The sequence below is a fragment of the Triticum urartu genome, chromosome 7, assembly GCF_003073215.2.
Source record: "Triticum urartu cultivar G1812 chromosome 7, Tu2.1, whole genome shotgun sequence".
Lineage (NCBI taxonomy): Eukaryota > Viridiplantae > Streptophyta > Magnoliopsida > Poales > Poaceae > Triticum > Triticum urartu.
The window spans coordinates 705,306,317-705,324,958 of NC_053028.1; the positions used below are offsets into that span (position 1 = coordinate 705,306,317).

General features: G+C 45.9%; 3 protein-coding genes across 4 annotated transcripts; 2 read left to right on the forward strand and 1 right to left on the reverse strand.

Annotated features, from left to right (window-relative positions):
- The first annotated feature begins 1,846 nt into the window (after positions 1–1,846).
- Positions 1,847–5,818, forward strand: LOC125520653 (probable serine/threonine-protein kinase PIX13). Its single transcript, XM_048685615.1, has 6 exons — positions 1,847–2,255; positions 3,124–3,476; positions 4,139–4,274; positions 4,705–4,847; positions 4,939–5,062; positions 5,158–5,818. Exons 1-6 carry the CDS (start codon positions 2,177–2,179, stop codon positions 5,571–5,573), a joined length of 1,251 nt encoding a protein of 416 aa, XP_048541572.1. The 5' UTR covers positions 1,847–2,176; the 3' UTR covers positions 5,574–5,818.
- Positions 5,819–9,465: 3,647 nt separating this feature from the next.
- Positions 9,466–12,673, forward strand: LOC125521197 (probable galacturonosyltransferase 3). Its single transcript, XM_048686257.1, has 8 exons — positions 9,466–9,633; positions 9,814–9,884; positions 9,975–10,023; positions 10,119–10,265; positions 10,344–10,454; positions 10,710–11,044; positions 11,150–12,122; positions 12,267–12,673. The coding sequence occupies exons 1-8, from the start codon at positions 9,529–9,531 to the stop codon at positions 12,543–12,545; spliced, it is 2,070 nt and encodes a 689-aa protein (XP_048542214.1). The 5' UTR covers positions 9,466–9,528; the 3' UTR covers positions 12,546–12,673.
- Positions 12,674–14,403: 1,730 nt separating this feature from the next.
- LOC125521195 (probable LRR receptor-like serine/threonine-protein kinase At3g47570) lies at positions 14,404–18,509 on the reverse strand. Of its 2 annotated transcripts, none has more exons than XM_048686253.1 (2): positions 15,150–18,509; positions 14,404–14,987 (listed from the first exon to the last, which is right to left on the reverse strand). In XM_048686253.1, the coding sequence occupies exons 1-2, from the start codon at positions 17,947–17,949 to the stop codon at positions 14,569–14,571; spliced, it is 3,219 nt and encodes a 1,072-aa protein (XP_048542210.1). In that variant the 5' UTR covers positions 17,950–18,509; the 3' UTR covers positions 14,404–14,568. The 2 variants fall into 2 exon arrangements, with proteins under 2 accessions (XP_048542210.1, XP_048542211.1); XM_048686254.1 differs by having other exon boundaries at positions 14,775–14,987; positions 15,102–18,509.
- Positions 18,510–18,642: the final 133 nt, after the last annotated feature.

Consider the following 18,642-nt stretch of genomic DNA (forward strand, 5'->3'; position numbering starts at 1 on the left):
GATAACAGATATGACTCTGGAGCGAACGCCTACCAATTTCTTAACCAGTGAATGATGCAATCGAGGCACGTGTCGTGGACGGACTCAGCCATGTTGCCTCCACCACGCGAAGAAACACAAATCAAATCAAGCGAATTGTGGTGGACCGCATAGAAATGCAATTGATTGTTGTCTACTCCATCAGAAAATACTGTTGAATCGACTCCATATCAAACCTCTCGTAACCCCGTCTACAAGGCTCTTAGGCTTTCCGCTCCTTCCACCGGTGCCACCGCTGGCCTGCCTCTCCTTCGGTGGCCCCATGGGCCTTGGTGGCGGGGCGGGGCCCGGTCCTCGCTGGCGGGAGGAACCATATTCCGTTTTTGTTAAGGTTTGGTCCTGGTCGGGGTGGTGAGACGATGGTGATGACCTAAAGTCGGAATAATGTCCACCCGCCTAGTATTGGCTTCGACGGGGACGCGTGAAGGTTTGGTTCTGGTGGACCTGGTTAGATCCGGCAGTTTCTTTGGGTGCACTAGCATTGGTGTGCTTGCTCAAGCAACAGTGCGTGATGGCGCTCTTCTGATATTGTCCTGGATGATGGTGGTTGCTTGGGTGTTTACGACGGCTTGATGTTTTGCCTCCCTTCTTTATCTTCAATGGGGGAGGGTGCTTGATTTTATAGTAGCGCTCAAGTCTCTGGGCCAGCATTCCCATGTGATTTCGGCAACAACTTTGGTTTTTGGGATGTTGGGCCGACAGAGTTGGAGTGCCGATAACTTGCCATCCGCGATGAGCAAGGTTTGGCCGGCTTCGGTAGGGAATGTCGGGGCGCCATCGATCCACTCGTTCTGGTGGCCGAAGACGACAGACTCCTCAATTCTATTTTCCCAAAAGAAGGTTGAAACCCGTGACATCTGCATCATTATGATGCACCTAACCATTTTTATTCTTAAATAGAGTGCAAAACAAAGGCAACCACCACTACAAGATATAAACACAAATGATTAACTCGACTTTTTCATAGCAGTACATTCTAGGGTCGATAAACACCCTCATGCTACACTAATGCACATGTAGATGCGACGACACCACCCCCTGATCTCATTGTCGCAGTCGTCGAGGGCCACCGCCGTGCCACAATGACCAGTGGAGTCCGTCGCCTCCTCCATGACGACTATCCTTCACAGGATCCAGCCCGCTGCCACTACGACGAACGGAGGCCGTGGCCCCCCGCTGGTGCGGCGACGTCGCTTCCCTTCCCCGGTTCCCATCCCTTAGAGGATAGAATATCACGTGAAAACAAAACATTTAGTGGAAAAGATGTTTCGAAGTTTCGAAAAAATCTAAAAAAAGAAGAGAGATGTTAAGAGGGTGATGTTGTGTCGCCATGCGAAATTTCAAGCTCAAAGGCGTTAGAAGATGCTAGGTATAAAAAAACAACAAAATCAACGTTGAACAGTGCCAAACACAGTAATTTCGCATGACAACAGGACAAAAAAAACCCTCAACATCCCATATTTTCCCTCTTAGAATTGTTTCCAAAACTTTCAAACGTGGTTTCCAAACCGTACGGCGTTGGTCGATCGATGAGGACCAGGCGCTGCCTTGCTCGCCGGAAACCACGACGGGGTCCTTGTCGCCGGTCGGCGGTCGCGAGCCCGAGTTACACACGACGAAAAACCGCCACGGTTATAATACGGGGGCAGCCAACCGGCCGTTGACCCCGTTGACCCAGGCAGGAGACGACACGCACCCCTCTCTCCCGGGGCCCCACGCGCCAGCGGCGGGGGCGGGCGTGCCCCACTCGTCGTCGCGGGCGCGGAGAAATTCGGCGGGGCAGAGGTATATATTTTTCTCCTCTGAAAGTGAGGGGAGAGGGGAAGAAATCAAGAAACTGAGTGGAGCAACTCCCTCCCTCGCTCGCTCGGCGGTGGTTCTTCCTCCTCCTCCTCGTCGTGGTCGTCCCAGCACAACTTCCTCCCACCTTCCTCGCCGCTTCGCTCCCCCTTCCCTTCTCCTTCCTGGCTTCTTGGCTTCTTCTTCTTGGCTTCTTCTTCTTGGCTCCTCCCGTCCGGATTGGAACTTCTTCTTGGCGCGCTCTGCTCAGGGCGGTTGGTTGCTGCGGGGTCGCCGGCAGCTTCCCCGTCGCGCACGGCGGGCCGCCTGGCCCCGACCCTCCCTCCATCCGCGAGCGATGGGGAACTGCGCCAGCGCCATGGACGGCCTCATCCCGTGGGGCTGGGGCGCCAAGGCCGCCGCCGCCAATCCCGCAGGTACCGCTCGGATGCTAATCGATTCATTCGCCCACTCATTTTTATCTTGTTTTATTTATTATTGGCCCCTTCCATGTGAGAAGAATATTTTATCCTAGTCTCTGGGGCTTGCTGAGGCCTCTACAGACTGATTTCTTTCACAAATCCATGTGGTCATTTTTTAATTTTGTTACAGCAATCTCTGTGGCCAATTTTTTAAATTTTGTCACAGCAATCTCTGTGGCCAACTTGATGGCAGCCTTGACTAACTAATATGCAGTTGGAGATTTGTTTTTCCCCCTAATCCCCTCCCAGTTTTTGTTTTGGGACGGCCCTGTGCATTCTTGATGATTTCAACTGTAATATTCCATTCATGTGACTACAGAATATGTATCTCTGTTCATCATTGATTTGGCCATGTAGTACTACTACTAGTACTAGTAGTTATCCTCTCCATGCTGCCACTTCTGTATTGGAACGCACATACTTCACCAATATATGATTATGTGCGTACGGGCCAACTGGGCCAACTTGCATGCCTATACATGTGGCTGCAATGAATCCAACATTCCTGCTCTTGAAATCAATTCTGTTGATCGCTGCGTGCCAACCACCAAGTGCAGAAAATTTTCTGTACAAATTATGTTTTATGTGCCGATTAGTTTCTTTTAGCATGGATTCACTTGTTTCATTTCTTTCGTGAATAAGTAGTAACAATCTTGCCCAAATGATACGATTTAATTCGGCCCCCTCAACTTTTTTACTTCAGTGTCATAGTAACTCACATCATCAAATGCATTGGTAAAGTTTATAAATACAAGAAACATCTCCATCTGGTATCCATAGTTGAAGCAGCGCCTGACATTTGCTAATTATTATGCATGTGCAGGGATGTCTGCGTCGAAGAGGACCACGAGCTCCTCCACCACCGCCACAACAGGGAAGCTGTCGACGGTCAGCACCAGCACATTCATGGCGTCGACGGTCAGCGGCGCCAGCACCGACGACTGCTACGAGGAGGGGGGGCACATCCTCGAGTCCCCGAACCTCAGGATCTTCACCTTCGCCGAGCTCAGGGGCGCCTGCAAGAACTTCAAGCCCGAGACCGTGCTCGGCGAGGGCGGCTTCGGGAAGGTCTACAAGGGGTGGATCGACGTGAACCCGGCCAAGGGAAGCACCCCCATGGTCGTCGCCGTCAAGAAGCTCAACCCTGAGAGTGTGCAGGGGATGGAGCAATGGCAGGTGAGTATGATCCTGATGAATTGGTTACCTTTATATTTGTTTTCTACTTCGACGAATTTCAGTGACACGATTTTTTTTAAAAAAAATGGTGCTTTCAGTTCTTAGGCAGATTTCAGTTTCCCTACAATTGTTAAAAGTTAGTGATAGTGTTGCCTTGTAGTTTTGCTCAAGTTGCAATTGCCACATTTGCATGCTTTTGGCCAAGTGGAGAATGCTAAACCTTTGCATTATTTGCCACGGCCACAGTACTCTGGTTGCTTGTTTTTTGTGTATACTCCAATACTATTGTCTCACTAGTCATTGAAAATTATTATATTTATGGCCTTTTTGGCAAGTACTGTTACTAATTATTGGCAAAATATGATTTCCATGTTTCATTTTTTTATTGCTATAAGTAGTACCACTCTCTTAGATTATCCCTGTGTGTTTTTGTGCATATTCCAGTACTCTGCTCTCACTAGTTATTGGTCACTTCATATTTATGCTATTCTTGACAAGTACTGGTACTGCTTATTGGCAGACACTAGGAATTTGTATTGTGGCTGTTGCTTTCATTTTATTTAGTTATCTATTTATTGCTAATTCTGGAAGCAGTACCAGATTTCTAAGATGTTCATTATGCATTTCTCTGAAAAAGGAATTACTATATCCTTTTGATGCAGTCTGAAGTGAATTTCCTTGGGAGAATTTCGCACCCCAACCTCGTCAAACTGTTGGGCTACTGCATGGAGGACAACGAGCTACTACTCGTGTACGAGTTCATGGCGAAGGGGAGCTTGGAGAACCACCTCTTCAGAAGTGAGTCTTCTTTCGGCCGCAGACGGCCTTTTTCAAACGATAAATATCTGAAACAGTTCTCCTTTTGTCAATCTGTTTTTCCTCTTTATGCCAACTTAGTCCGCAAAGTAGCACGCCTTGCAGATGCTGGTGAAACTGCAACATCGTTTTCATCGCATACTATATATCGAGCACCATAGTCCATAGTGCTATACAACTAACGACTAGCACTTTTCAAGGGCACGAGCATCCACTAAATTGTCTGAACCCAGCCAAATTCTTGCTGCTGCTACCTTCCATCATTCTTGCCAGGTCAATTTGCAATAGAGGGTCAAAAGTAGGACTTGGATTTTTTTTTTCCTGTTCTACTTTTTGCTTAGCTGTCAAAGATTATTTGTGATCAAATTTACCATCTAGCTCAGTTGTGATACTAATTCATTGATGTTATCAGGAGGGGCCATCTATGAGCCACTGCCTTGGAGCCTCAGGCTGAAGATTCTCATCGGTGCAGCCCGTGGCCTCGCCTTCCTTCATTCTTCCGAAAGGCAGATTATCTACCGGGACTTCAAGGCGTCCAATATCCTACTAGATTCAGTATGCACTATTGATGAATATCCTATATATTAGCGACAAACTTTAGTCCCTGAATAATACCCTGATCACCCTGCAACCATGTCATGTTCAGCACTTCAACCCGAAGCTCTCGGATTTTGGATTGGCCAAGCATGGCCCAGATGACGGGGAGTCTCATGTGACGACACGAGTCATGGGCACGTACGGGTATGCCGCTCCGGAGTACGTTTCTACCGGTATGTTCGTCAGTTAACAGTCACATTACAAATTAACACTGTGCATCATCCGTTCATAGCACTGGTTACTTAACACTGAACACCTTTCATGCTAGGCCACCTATATGTGAAGAGTGACGTGTATGGCTTCGGCGTCGTGCTGCTCGAGATGCTCTGTGGCCTGAGGGCGCTGGACCCGAGCCGCCCCAGCGAGAAGCTCAACCTGGTGAACTGGGCGAAGCCACTCCTGTCAGACCGGAGGAGGCTGACCCAGCTGATGGACAGCCGGCTCGAGGGGCAGTACCATGCCAGAGGGGCCTTCCGCGCCGCTCAGCTCACTCTCAAGTGCCTGGCCGGCGAGCCCAAGAGCCGGCCGTCCATGAAGGAGGTCGTGGAGGCGCTCGAGCAGATCGAGGCGATGAAGAGCAAGTCCAAGTCGAGGGAGGCCAGGCGAGACAGCCCGTCGATGCCGCGTGGCCGGGGGAACTCGCCGAGGAGCGACGGCGCTAGGACCAACTCTAGGGGCAGATGATCATGATCAGGAGTGTCTATAGGATATGTAACCATTTAACTGATATCCATTTGGAGAATGTAAAGGTAGACCACCACCACCACCACACCATTGTTTTCCGTTGTCATGACGAAGTTTGCGCCGATCATGACGGTCATTGTAATAGTGTAGCGATATACACGGAGATATTTAGCTGTTGCCATACTTGTACGCATGAATTCAATGATTTTTTCCCACTGAAATGCCATGGGTTGGTTGCATTTGCATCAGGTTGCACCAAGAACAGCATTCAGTCATTATCAGTTATATAATGCCCCCCTTTTCTGGGTCTTGCCAATAACATGCTTCTGTACAAGTGCTGAAATTCCATACATCTTCTGCTCTGAAGAACGCAAACATTTGACTCATTACCAGAAATATTTCACCAAAAAAATTTCTGGTTGGATATTTTAGTTTGGTTGCTGAAAATCATGAGACAGAAAAAGTGATGGTAGACTTTCAAGCATGGTTCTGTTCAAGTGTTGAAGTTCTGTACATTTTCCTGCTGTGAAGAAAGCAAACCTTTGAATCATTACCTGAAAGATCTTAACAATCTATGTTAAAAAAAGATCTTAAGAATCTTGCTTTCACCTTTTTTATTGAAAAGGGGCGTTTTAACATTTTCCGGCAGGATATTTCTGATGCGGTCAAGATTTTGTTTTGTTGCTGAAAAAACATTTCCTCAAATCCTACCTATCAATGCAATGGTACGCAAGCCTTTTGCGTATTCGCGAAAAAAGAGACAGAAAGTGATGGTGGACTTTTACTTTCTGCTAACTACTGCAGATTACTCCTGGATGAAGCTGGTTAAAGTGCTAGACTGAACCAAAGTTCTTCAGAACAATTTAGGCACCCTTTCACTTTCCCTTTTCTTTGTTTGCTCCTAGTGGGAAGCTCACTAACAAAGCCCCAATCTTATTATCAAATAAGGAGCTTTCTTCAGTGGATACAAATGATTTGAGGACGCTTAGAGGATCAGATCATGCTTTGATGCCTTCCTTGCAGTAAAATAAAACTGAGGATATGATGCTGCACTAGGAGAATGGCTGGTCAAAAAAGTTGGAGCTTTGTTGGAAGTTGGAACTATACCTACCTGTTTGTGTTATCACTGCAAAAAATATTTGTCTATCCTCTACATGGCTAATATTCTACCTTCTAATAAAACAAAGATTGTGCCGTCGAAGTAGAGACCGATGTTTATATTGTTTTTTTGTGGGGTCCGATGTTTATATTCTTTTCAATAAATTTGCAGGAAGACACTCCTTCAATTAGGACATAGTTAAATCTACACATGAACTTGTTTTTGGTAAAAACAAGCTTACGTTCCCGTCATTTATATGTGAAGTGCGTCCAAAATGGCGTTCTACGTACCCTCTCCGTCCGAAAATAGGTGTCTCAAGTTTAGTACAACTATATTTCCTTTATTTAAGGCAAAAATATGTTACAACCCCCCAATAGATTAACCCAAGGACGTTGAAGTCATGCATGCTCCTTTCCTTGCACACACTCAACATGACATACACATTGGTTGTGGTCCAAGGATGCATTTAGACTCGCATTCCACCAATCATCGACCGATGGGAACGAGGGTTGATGGGAAACTCCACGCCAAACCACTAGTTGACAACCATACCACACTTTGTACGGTGAAAGAGCAATCTTTATGAAGGCAAGAAACCCTCTTTTGGACCGGAAAGACAAAATTGACATGTGGAGTTGTGAGGCCATGATCGCAATCACGAAGCACGAGCACGACAAGAGGTTGCGCTTGGGGCGTGCCCTCCCAACCCCTGTCGGCCAAAAAGGCCTATCTTGGTTTCGCCCTCGATCTTTTCATGAAAGGGCGTATCTAGACAAATTTAAGACAAGAATTTTGGGACGGAGGGAGTACTACGCAGTTGTGATTTTACTCGCGGTATTCTTCTCCACCCGTAATAATTCTCAAATTCAAGAACAACTAACACATCACAAGACTCGCGCAAATATGAGTGGAAGAAAGGAAAGAACTAGACCAATGTACCTTATCCAATGTTGAGGATGGATCAAAGATCACTCAATAATGTATCAAGGAAATAGCACAATTGGTACCGGATCTTGTCAATTCTCACACCTACACAAATAAGGCTTATGGTGGAGCTCGGTGAGGATAGTGGCACAAAAATTTGATGCAAAATGTTAGCAAGAGTCAATAATGTTAGAAAAGATTCACAAATTCGCAAGTGAAACAAGTAGACCAATTGCAATATGTGGCACACGGAAACACACACAGATAGATAAATGGGGTCGTGCAACCAAGGAATGAGCACAAAATGTGGAATCCACGGAAAACGCTTGTGTTGCACAACTCAAGAGAGACGCTAGCACGATTGCTCAATAGGCGGATACGACACTTGTGCACAACCTATAAGATGCAAAATGTATGAGCTTTCTATCCCAAGTATGCTATATGTATGATGTTCCCGTTGTTCTTCTCAAGATGATCCAAGATGATCGGATATGACAATCTTATGTGCAACGTGATATTATGCTATGGCACTTGCTTACAAGCTCTTTGCTCTTTCTCTTCTTTTGCTTAAAAGCTTATTCTTTTCTTTTTTTGTATATGGCCACTTTGCGAAATGCACAAACCAAGATAGCGATTGTGTATATGCGGGAACAAACTTGAGGCACAAGGGATGATATGATATGGTATGTATGCAATGGGAGGTGTAGATCACTAATATGCACAAGTAACGTTGCCGGCAATACTCAAATGGCTAGTCTCGATAGGCAAATGACGCAAAATGGGCTAGGGGTTATCAATGCAATTGCAAGGGTGATTGTACAATGGTGTCGTCGAGGTTACCGTCCTTGAAGATGGTGAGTGGCGGTGTTCTTGATGTAGATACCAAGATGATGGAGACTCGTCCCTAAGTAGCCGAAACACCTTAGGAAACGGAAAAACCGCGAACTCAAAATCTCAAGGACAAAAGTCAAATGGTGGTAGTGGAGATGGCAATGTGGAAGTGGTGGTGATGGATGATGAAGAAGCAACCGTCCCTAAGTAGCCGAAACACCTTAGGAGACTCAAGTCACCACTCAAACAACCACAAATGCTAAATGGAGCAAAATGGGTTAGGTTGCAGAAGGCTATGGTGGATTTTGCGGATGATATGATGGAAGGCCTAGTTAAAGAAGCCAAAATGTCAAAACTTTGATGGAGTCAAATGGTGATGGAACCTATCTAGGTGGATGGGGGATGTCAATAGCTACTCAACGAGCTAAAGAACGCGAAAATCGGACTCCGGATGTGGAAGTTATGGGCGAAATGGTGAAGTACTCACGGCTGTCCTGGGGGTCGTGCGCACGGGGGTAGGAGCCCGTGGGCACGGGGTCCCGTGCGCACGGTACAGGTCCCGTGGGCACGGGGTGTCCAGAGACTTTTCGAGGGGCCCGTGCGCACGGGGTCTGGGGTCCGTGGGCACGGGTGGGCAGAAATTTCGCGATTTCGTGGCGGAAAATGGAGATTTCTTGGGCAAAATTAGGGAGATTTTGGGAATGGATGGTGGGGAAAAGATGGAGGAAAGCTAGATCCACTTGAAACCAAGCAAATCCATGGATCAAATCCAACAAAACATCATCAAAACCGACAAATCACAAAAAAATTTGGAACTATCTTTGATGAGGAATTTTCGAATTTAGGACGAAATTAACAAAATTAGGCTAGAAAACAAAAAGGGGAGCTTCAATTTCGTGAGAAACCATGGCTCATGATATCAAATGGACGCCGCCACTGCCTTGGGTGTACCACCACATGTGGCCGTAACAGTTTCCCCTCCATTCCCGTTGCGATCCGAACGGAAAAACGGCGGCCCTGCTCCCGCTAGCGCCACCCGGCGATTCGTCCCCCGAAAAATCGACACCGGCCCCACCCCCATCACCCCACCTCCACTCCTCCATGGCGTTCCCCTCCCTGCCCCCCAACCCCTCGTCGGCGGCGGCGTGGCGGCGGCGCTCCGGCCTCGTCGCGCTCCTCCTGCTCCTCCTCTTCCTCTCCTTCCAGGTACCCCTCCCCTCCCGTCCGCACCGCTCACCAGCCCGCACGCACGCGCACTCTTATCCCCTGCCCTCGCCGGCCGCAATGGCGGAATGCGGCGGCGCAGCACGAGCCCGCGGAAAAAAAGGGGTTCTTTCCCTCCTTCCTTCCTCGCTCCTGACGATTCCTCCCGCTCCGGCCCCGCAGGTCGTCGTCCACGTCCCCTCCGTCAGATCGGCGGTGTCGCGGCGGCTCTTCTCCGACCACCGCCACCGAGCGTAAGTACCGCCGTTGCCGCCAGACTCTCCGTTCCGACGCCCGCGCCGTGCTTGAAATTCTCTCATTCTGACGCCACCTTCATTTTCCAGCGCACGGGAGGCCAGTCCCCGGAGCTGCCCCGGGTGCGGCGATTTGCAGGTTATACTGTACCTGACTTCTCAGCCCAGGAATTTTGGAACCGTGTGTGTGATTGTGCAATGTGAAACAATGTGGGGTTATGTTTGCTTGGGCAGGATGTGGAGGATTTCAACAAGACCATCGCGTACACGGACCAGGATGGCCGGATCAAGCTGTTCAAGGTCACCGCCAGGGAGTTCGCGTCGTCCTCTATCTGGGAGAACCCTCTGCTGCCCAGAGATAGCTATCCGGCTGCTGAAATTGTATGCCATGAACAAAAATATTTGGCTCACTGTTTTAGTTTCTAATTCTCACCGGTGGTTCTTCTTCTGTTATGGTAGCAAGAGACTGTAGAGGAGCAGCAACTGGCCGCTGGATCAGAAGCCAACATTGTTTCAACTGCAGCGGTTTCGGCAACCCAAAGACCCGATCCAATAAAGCTAAAGCGAGAGGTCAAATATTATTTGTCTTGCATAGTTGTTTTGTAAGATGGTGGATATTCGTTCATCTTTACTTCCTCCGTTCCAAATTACTCGTCGCAGAAATGGATGTATCTAGAACTAAAATACATCTAGATACATCCATACCTGCGACAAGTAATTCGGAACGGAGGGAGTACATCGCAAGTGTTTCTGGTTCACTCCCTAAATTGTCAAGCTCATATTCATTGTTGCCGCCTTGTTGTAAACATCACACGGTTCCTGCAGGTATTTCGACGTAGAAGAAAGGAGCAGCGGATTCAAGAGTTGCTTCAGATGGACAAGGAGGCCGAGCTCCAGCTGCGAAATGCGGCCACAAACAGCTCGAGGAACTTTGATAATAAAGTGAAAGTCAGTTACAATATCTGGAGGCAGGAGTTTCACCACACAAATACAGACTCCACGGTGAAGCTCATGATAGATCAGATAATAATGGCAAAGGTGTACGCCACCATTGCACGTTCCCAGAATGAGCCCGACTTGTATGCATCACTCATGAAGTGCATAAAAGAAAGCAAAGCAGCTATTGGAGATGCACATATGGACAGTGAACTGGATTCAAGGTACTTCATTTTACACCTCTGAATTTTTTCAGTCTTTTCTTCAGTTTCTTGTTCGCATTGGCATGGAACGATGTGTTATATTTATCACCCTCTCTTGTTCTGCAGCGCTTTAGAGAGAGCAAAAGCAATGGGGCATGTGTTGTCTTCAGCTAGAGATGTTCTGTACAACTCTGATGAAGTATCCAGAAGATTGCGTGTTATGCTGCAGTCAGCGGAACTTAATATCGACACTGCGAAAAAGCAAAACACATTCCTGGTTCAGCATGCTGCAAAGACGGTTCCCATGCCCTTGCACTGCCTACATATGCAGTTGATAACCGATTATCATCTCCGTGATGGTGTGATCAAGGAGTATTTTCAAGCTGCTGCTTTGAAGGACGAAGAAGATAAAGCAAAGCTCGATGATCGGTCACTCTATCACTATGCTATATTTTCTGATAATGTCCTTGCAGCCTCAGTAGTTGTCAGATCAACCGTGACAAATGCCAAGGAGCCAAATAAGCATGTGTTCCACATCGTCACTGACAAGCTTAATTTTGCAGCTATGAAGATGTGGTTCATCAGTCATTCTCCCCGCCCTGCTACTGTCCACGTGGAGAACATTGACAATTTCAAGTGGCTCAATTCGTCTTATTGTTTGGTTATGCGGCAACTTGAGTCAGCTCGTCTCAAGGAATTCTACTTTAAAGCACATGACCCGTCATCACTCTCTGATGGGACTGAAAATCTGAAGTACAGGAACCCAAAATATTTGTCTATGCTCAACCATCTGAGGTTCTACATGCCAGAGATACATCCCAAGCTTGACAAGATACTGTTTCTCGATGATGATGTTGTTGTGCAGAAGGACTTGACACCCCTCTGGGATGTTGATCTTAAAGGGATGGTAAATGGTGCTGTTGAAACCTGCAAAGAAAGTTTCCATCGCTTCGACACTTATCTCAACTTCTCACATCCTAAGATCTCTGAGAACTTTGATCCACGTGCTTGTGGTTGGGCTTTTGGAATGAACATGTTTGACCTGAAGGAGTGGAAGAAGCGAAACATCACTGGAATATACCATTATTGGCAAAATTTGGTAAGTAATGGAGCAAAAAAATATTGTTATATTGTTGAACTACATTTATCCTACCGTGTATGTTATGTCTACGGTGTATCTTACAACAATCGCTTGTCAGTAGCTTTTATTGGTTTCACTTACTAAGAGAAGCTCTTTTGGCAGAATGAGGATCGCAAGTTGTGGAAGCTGGGCACATTACCTCCAGGACTAATTACATTCTACAATTTGACACACCCATTGGATCACACTTGGCATGTCTTGGGCCTTGGCTATGATCCTGCTGTTGACATTGCTGAAATCGAGAATGCAGCGGTAGTTCACTATAATGGGAATTACAAGCCCTGGCTGGACCTTGCCGTTTCCAAGTACAAGGCCTACTGGTCCAAGTATGTCGATGTTGACAGCTCACACATTCGGCATTGCTACGCAAGCAAACAATGACATATGTATCATTCTGTTTTGGTACTTTTGTGCCACGAGTTTTTCACCAGGAGCGAGTTAGGTAGAGCAGTGATATGTCTAACATTGTTCAGCATCATAATCTTGTCATTCTTGTGCTTAATAATCTACTCCCTTCATCCCATAATGTAAGACGTTTTTTAACACTGCACTAGTGTCAAAAGACGTCTTACATTATGGGACGGAGGGAGTAGCTTTTTCTCATGTATCAACTACATGCACAGTGATTTCTAAGTCACAGCATAGTAAATATTCTTCTGCTCATTCAAGGATACAAAAAATAATTGGAAGAACAGTAAATGTTCAACAAGGTAATAAAGAAACCCAACTGTTTATTATCTGGTATATGAATTACAGGCCCAATAAGTACGGAGTAATTATGCGTAAGAATTTGGAAACAAATGGAGTAATTTTTCTATGCCTTCTCTAAGAAGAAAAGAGAAGCTGAGAGTGGAGAATGAACAGGTAGCTGTTTGCGAAGAGCTTGTGCTGGATTTTTTTTAGGGAAAAAGGAAGGTTCAGTGCTCATTCCCTATGAATACTAGAACTGAACCTGAAGTTGTTCCCTTTGAAGTAGCACTGAACCTGAAGTTGCAGCAAGAATCTGAGTCAACGAGGGATAGTGCTTCAACAAAGGTGGCTAGAAATGCAACAAAAGGTAACTCTGGAGAACTGACTCAGTTATGTCTAGTGATGTGCTCATGTAGAACCTTTTTACAGCACCCATTTTAATTGAATTTTCTCTTCACATGTAGCACCTTTTTTCACCTCATCTGGTAGTGATATTTTTTGTTGGTTAATACAGTACCAGCTCATAGTTTGAATCACAATATACTACCGATTCAAGAATAAATTCAGAGAACCCTTGTTAATCGGCATGTGGTACTGGTTTGTTCATATGATTTGACATGAATTAATCACTGATTACTGAGGTAGGTGTCTCTGATAGCATGCATCTCTGCAGCAGCGTCACTTGTAGACATTCCTTTTCTAGGCAGTTGTTTGAGCATAGGACACCAAGCTGGATGATGGCAGCCAAACATTCCTGGTCTCTGGTTATATTTTCTGTATTAGTGCTATTGTTTGCTTCATCATGCAGCCAGATGTTGGAATCTGCTATTTTCATGACATTCGCAGGAAGACTTGCTGCATGTGCAAAGTATTGCAGGGTTTGACCCATCTCCAAATACAAGGCATACTGGTCCAAGTACGTCGATATTGACAGCTCACACATTCGGTATGTTTTGGCATGTTTTTCACCAGGAGGGAGTTAGGTAGAGTAGTTTAGCTTCATAATCTTGTCATTCTTGCGCTTAATAATCTAGCTATTACCATTGTTGAGGAAATCGTTACCTGGTAGCTGCTCGTTTGGCTGGCGAGTAGGGGATTAATAGGCTACGGCAAGTTAATCGGCTGATTTATCAGTTTATCGGCTACTCGCTGACCGTACGAGTAGAGATTAATCGGACGAATCCTTGAACAGGGGCTATTACTTATGTATCAACTGTGTGTACTGTGTACAGTGATGAATGGTTAGTAAATATTCTTATCATTGTTGTTTTTAGTAAATATTTTCTTTTATTTGCTCAAGGGTACACTAGATATTCTATGGAATATGAATTGACAAAAAGTAATTGTTCAAGAAGATAATAAAGAAATTCAAATGTGTATGCTCTGCTATGAGTTATAGGCCCAATTAAGAATGGAGTAATCATGCTTAAGAATGTGAAACCAAATGAGGAATTCTCAATCTCAGAACCATATGCAGCTTAGAAACAAAAGTCACCCCGAGCCGCGACTCTTCTCTTGCAGAGCCTGGTTGATTCAGGAATTGGTTAACTGAAATAAATTGATGGAGGGCATATGTCTGTCTTATTTATACCCTAGACCACACCAATGTTGGCACAAATGATAACACGTATAAGGTGGATAATACAGTACCAGTTGATAGAGTTTACACCACAATATAACTACAGATTTCAATAATCAATTTGGAGAACCCATGCTAATCAGCATATGGTAGTGGTTTCTTCATATAGTTCGACATCACTTCATCACTATTACCGAGGTAGGCATCTCTGATGGCATGCATCTCTGCAGCAGCATCACTTGTTGACAGCCGCTCTCTAGGCAATTGCTTTGAGCATAAGACACCAAGCTTGATAACGGCAGCCAAACATTCCTTAGCTATAGTTACATGTTCTGTATCATTGCAATCATTTGCTTCATCATGCAGCCAGATGTTGGAGTCTGCTATCTCCATGACATTCCCAGGAATACCACCTGACTTTGCGAAGTATTGCAGGGTTAACCCATCTCTGAACATATCATCTGTCGGGCACCGTCCGGTAAACATCTCGATCAAGGTGATCCCGAGGCTGTACACATCACCATAAGTTGATACGGAAAGCCCTTCTCCATATTCTGCATTGGATTGAAACAATTTGGAGTTCAAACAGGTATGCACAGAAGTTTTTTTTTTTTTTTTTTTTTTTTTGCGGGGAAGTTATGCACAGAAGTTGTTTCATGAACATATACCTAATCTGGTGTTATCATGTGAAGCATAGGGGGAGCATATTCAGTTACCTGGAGCAACATATCCAATGGATCCTCTTATTCTGATGGAGCTAAGGGAATTTGCAGAAGCTTCGCTTCCACCTTCATTAAGAATTCTAGCGATACCAAAATCCCCAATACGAGCCCTCATGTCACCAGTGAGAAGAATGTTGCTTGGCTTGAGATCGCAATGGATGATGGAAGGTTGGCAACCATTGTGTAGATAGTCTAAAGCATCCACAAGGTCAATAGCGATATCTAACCTCTGTGACAAGCTGAGTGTTCCATTTCTGTTTTGACTTTCAATGTCTGGGTGGATCCAGCGGTCTAAGCTGCCATTAGGCATGAGCTCGAAGACTAGTGCTCTGAAGTCTTGGCCTTGGTGGTTGATGCTTGAACAGCACGTGACGATTTTTACAAGGCAACGGTGCTTAACTCTTCTTAGTGCCTCACATTCATCCTGGAAGCTTTTGTAGGATCCGGATTGCTGCAGATTAAACACCTTCACAGCCGCAGCGAAATTTTCTAGAGTACCTTTGTATACAGTACCATATCTTCCCTTCCCGAGCAGATTGGCTTCTGAAAACCCATCCGTTGCTTTGAGTATGTCGTTGTATGAAACCATTGGAAGGTCAATCTTGGTCGTCTGAGGTGACCGTAGTTCTTTCCTCAACCCTGGCTTAAATTTTGTGTACAGAAATCCAGCTAAAGCAAGAGCTGCAAGGAAGACCAGGATACCTCCTGTTGTAGGGACAACTATTCTCAGAGACTTTGGCAAGCCTTTCTTGGAGCTTGGGCATTTTGGCAGTTGAATCTGTGGTATTCCACCACATAACTCATTGTTGCCAACAATTGATAGTCCAGTTAAATTCCTGAAAATCCCTTCTTTTGGTACCTCACCTTGTAAATTGTTGAAGGATATGTCGAGGTGGAACAGTGATGTTGAATAACCTAGGAGTTCAGGTATTGGCCCTGATAGATCATTATGTGCAAGATACAATTCCTCCAAGCTGGTAATATTGCTCAGGTCCCCTGGAATGCTTCCATTCAGTTTGTTGTTCGTCAAATTCAGCACAGTAAGCCCTTTTATGTTCTTCAAACTGGGAGGGATGTTTCCTTGGAATGAATTGCCATCCATTAAGAGGGTTTCCAGGACTACGCAGCCACCAATGGTTGCAGGTATTTTACCAGACAGTTGGTTCCCGGATAGAAGAAGCTGCCCGAGATTTACCAACTTACCAACTTCTGAAGGAAGAGGTCCCTTCAGCAAGTTGTAAGACAAAGCCAAATATATTGAGATCGATGATAGTTGCATAATTTCACTTGGAATTGTGCCATTAAGATGGTTTCTTGATAGATCTAGTTGTGAAAGTTTGGTCAATTTTCCGATGCTTGATGGGATTGGTCCCTCCAAGCTGTTGAAGCTTGCATCAAACTTAGACAGACCGGTGAGGTTTCCAATGGAGGACGGGATAAATCCTGATAAGTTGTTGTAGCCCAGGTGTAGCTCCTTCAATTGTGTAAGCTTCCCTATGCTATCAGGAATTATCCCGGTGAGTAAGTTGTGACCAAGATGAAGCACCTCCAGACCTATGAAATTTCCAATATCTGATGGGATAGTACCAGATATATTGTTGGCCAAAATACTTAGCTCTTGGATGTTTGTGGATAAGTTAGACACTGAGGTTGGCAATTGCCCCGAGAACCTGTTTTGTTCTATAGACATCAGTCGCAGCCTGCTACAGTTTGTCAAAGAAATAAGGAATTGCCATTCTCGCTCATTGTTTGCCTCGAACTTGTTCACATCCAGACAAAACCATCTAAGATACTGCAATCTTCCCAACTCCGAAGGGACAACCCCACTGAATCCGTTATTTGGAGCATCAAAAACCTGGAGTCTGGAGAGATTAGTTAGTGATGGAGGCACAACTCCAGTAAATTGATTGTCCCCCATTGCAAACTGTTGCATGTTTGGAAGGCCTCTCCCCAGATCAGCTGGTAGACGGCCGTGCAGGTTGTTGTCCGCCACATAAAATCTGTGCAGAGATGACTGGTTGTACAGCGAAAGAGGAAACAAACCTGAGAGGTTATTTATGGCCAGCTGAAGGAACTCGAGAGATGGGATGTTCCCAATGCCCTCAGGGATCGATCCCTGGAGATGGTTAGCTGCCAGGGACAAGATGGACACCTGGGAGAGGTTCCCTAGTGATGACGGGATGGTCCCGGTGAGGCTGTTGTTGTATAGGTGTACAAGACGTAGCGATTGCATGTTGCCGATCTCAGAAGGTATGCTTCCTTGCAACCCCTTATTGTCAGCAATTACCATCTTCCTGAGGCTGCTGCAGTGGCTAATGTTGCTTGGAATCGCACCGGTGAGCATGTTCCCTTGCAGGCCAAGGTACCTGAGGCGGTGGAGGGAGCCGATGCTGGGAGGGATCTTACCGTACAAGGGGTTGAGGCTCAAGTTGAGTGTGCGGAGGAACGTGAGGTTGCCGACGGCAGGGGAGATGGTGCCGGCGAGCCCCTGGGAGTTGAGGTCCAGAGCGACCACCCTTGATCGGTGCCTCTGGCTGCACGTGACGCCCTCCCAGGCGCAGTAACTGATGCTCCTGTTCCAGGAGGACAGCACCCTTGAATGGTCTGAAATCCTTTCCTTGAATGCTTCGAGAGCGCTCTCATCTCCGTCATGTGCGCGCGTCACCCCCATGGTGGAGAGCAGGAGAAGCACAAGACATTTGATTCCGACGAGGCGCCGTGGCAGCGGTGTACCCCTCCGCCACATGGTTCTGTGCGTGGTTATTTTCACTCTCTCTTCCTTGGTATGGAACATTGGAGCTACAAGTTCTAGCTTTCTGATACAGAATTTGCACGATGTTGGTGTGCCTTTCGCGAAATTAAAATAGTACTGGTACCAAGTTGTCGATGTTAGTGACCTCGGACTGAATCTGACCACTTATGCAGCTGTGTTGAAACTGACGTGCTGTCCCTGATTAATTGCTCCTCAGCTGCACCTGGTCCCAGTGATGTAGTCCAGGAGGTCCCAATGCAATGAATAAAACAATCAAGACTGTCTCTGTCTGATGGGAACCAATTAGCCTGAATTCTTCTATGTTTTTTGTCAAAAAAAAAGAGTATAGATGAGAACGCGTGGCTGGTGTTTAGGGGCCCATAGTTGAACAAGTGCTCGTGTTGGATTTTTTTTGAAGGAAAAGGAAAGTTCGGTGTTTCGTTCCCTTTGAACTAGCCCTGAAGTTGAAGTTGAAGTTGCAGCATGTAGTTTCCCCAGTGAAGTTGATAATTCAACAAAAGAGGCCGGAAGTGCAATAGAATTGACTTTGGAAGACCGAGTCTGCAAAGAGAGTTGGTGTATGTCTTGTGATGTACTGGATACTTTACACACACATTTCTTGAGTTTTGTTCTTCTCACGTAGCACCCCTGTTTCCCCTCTTGAATTAGCCCTGAGGTTGCAGCATGCCAGCATCTAGTTGATACCAACAAAGGATGATACTTCAGCAAAAGTGG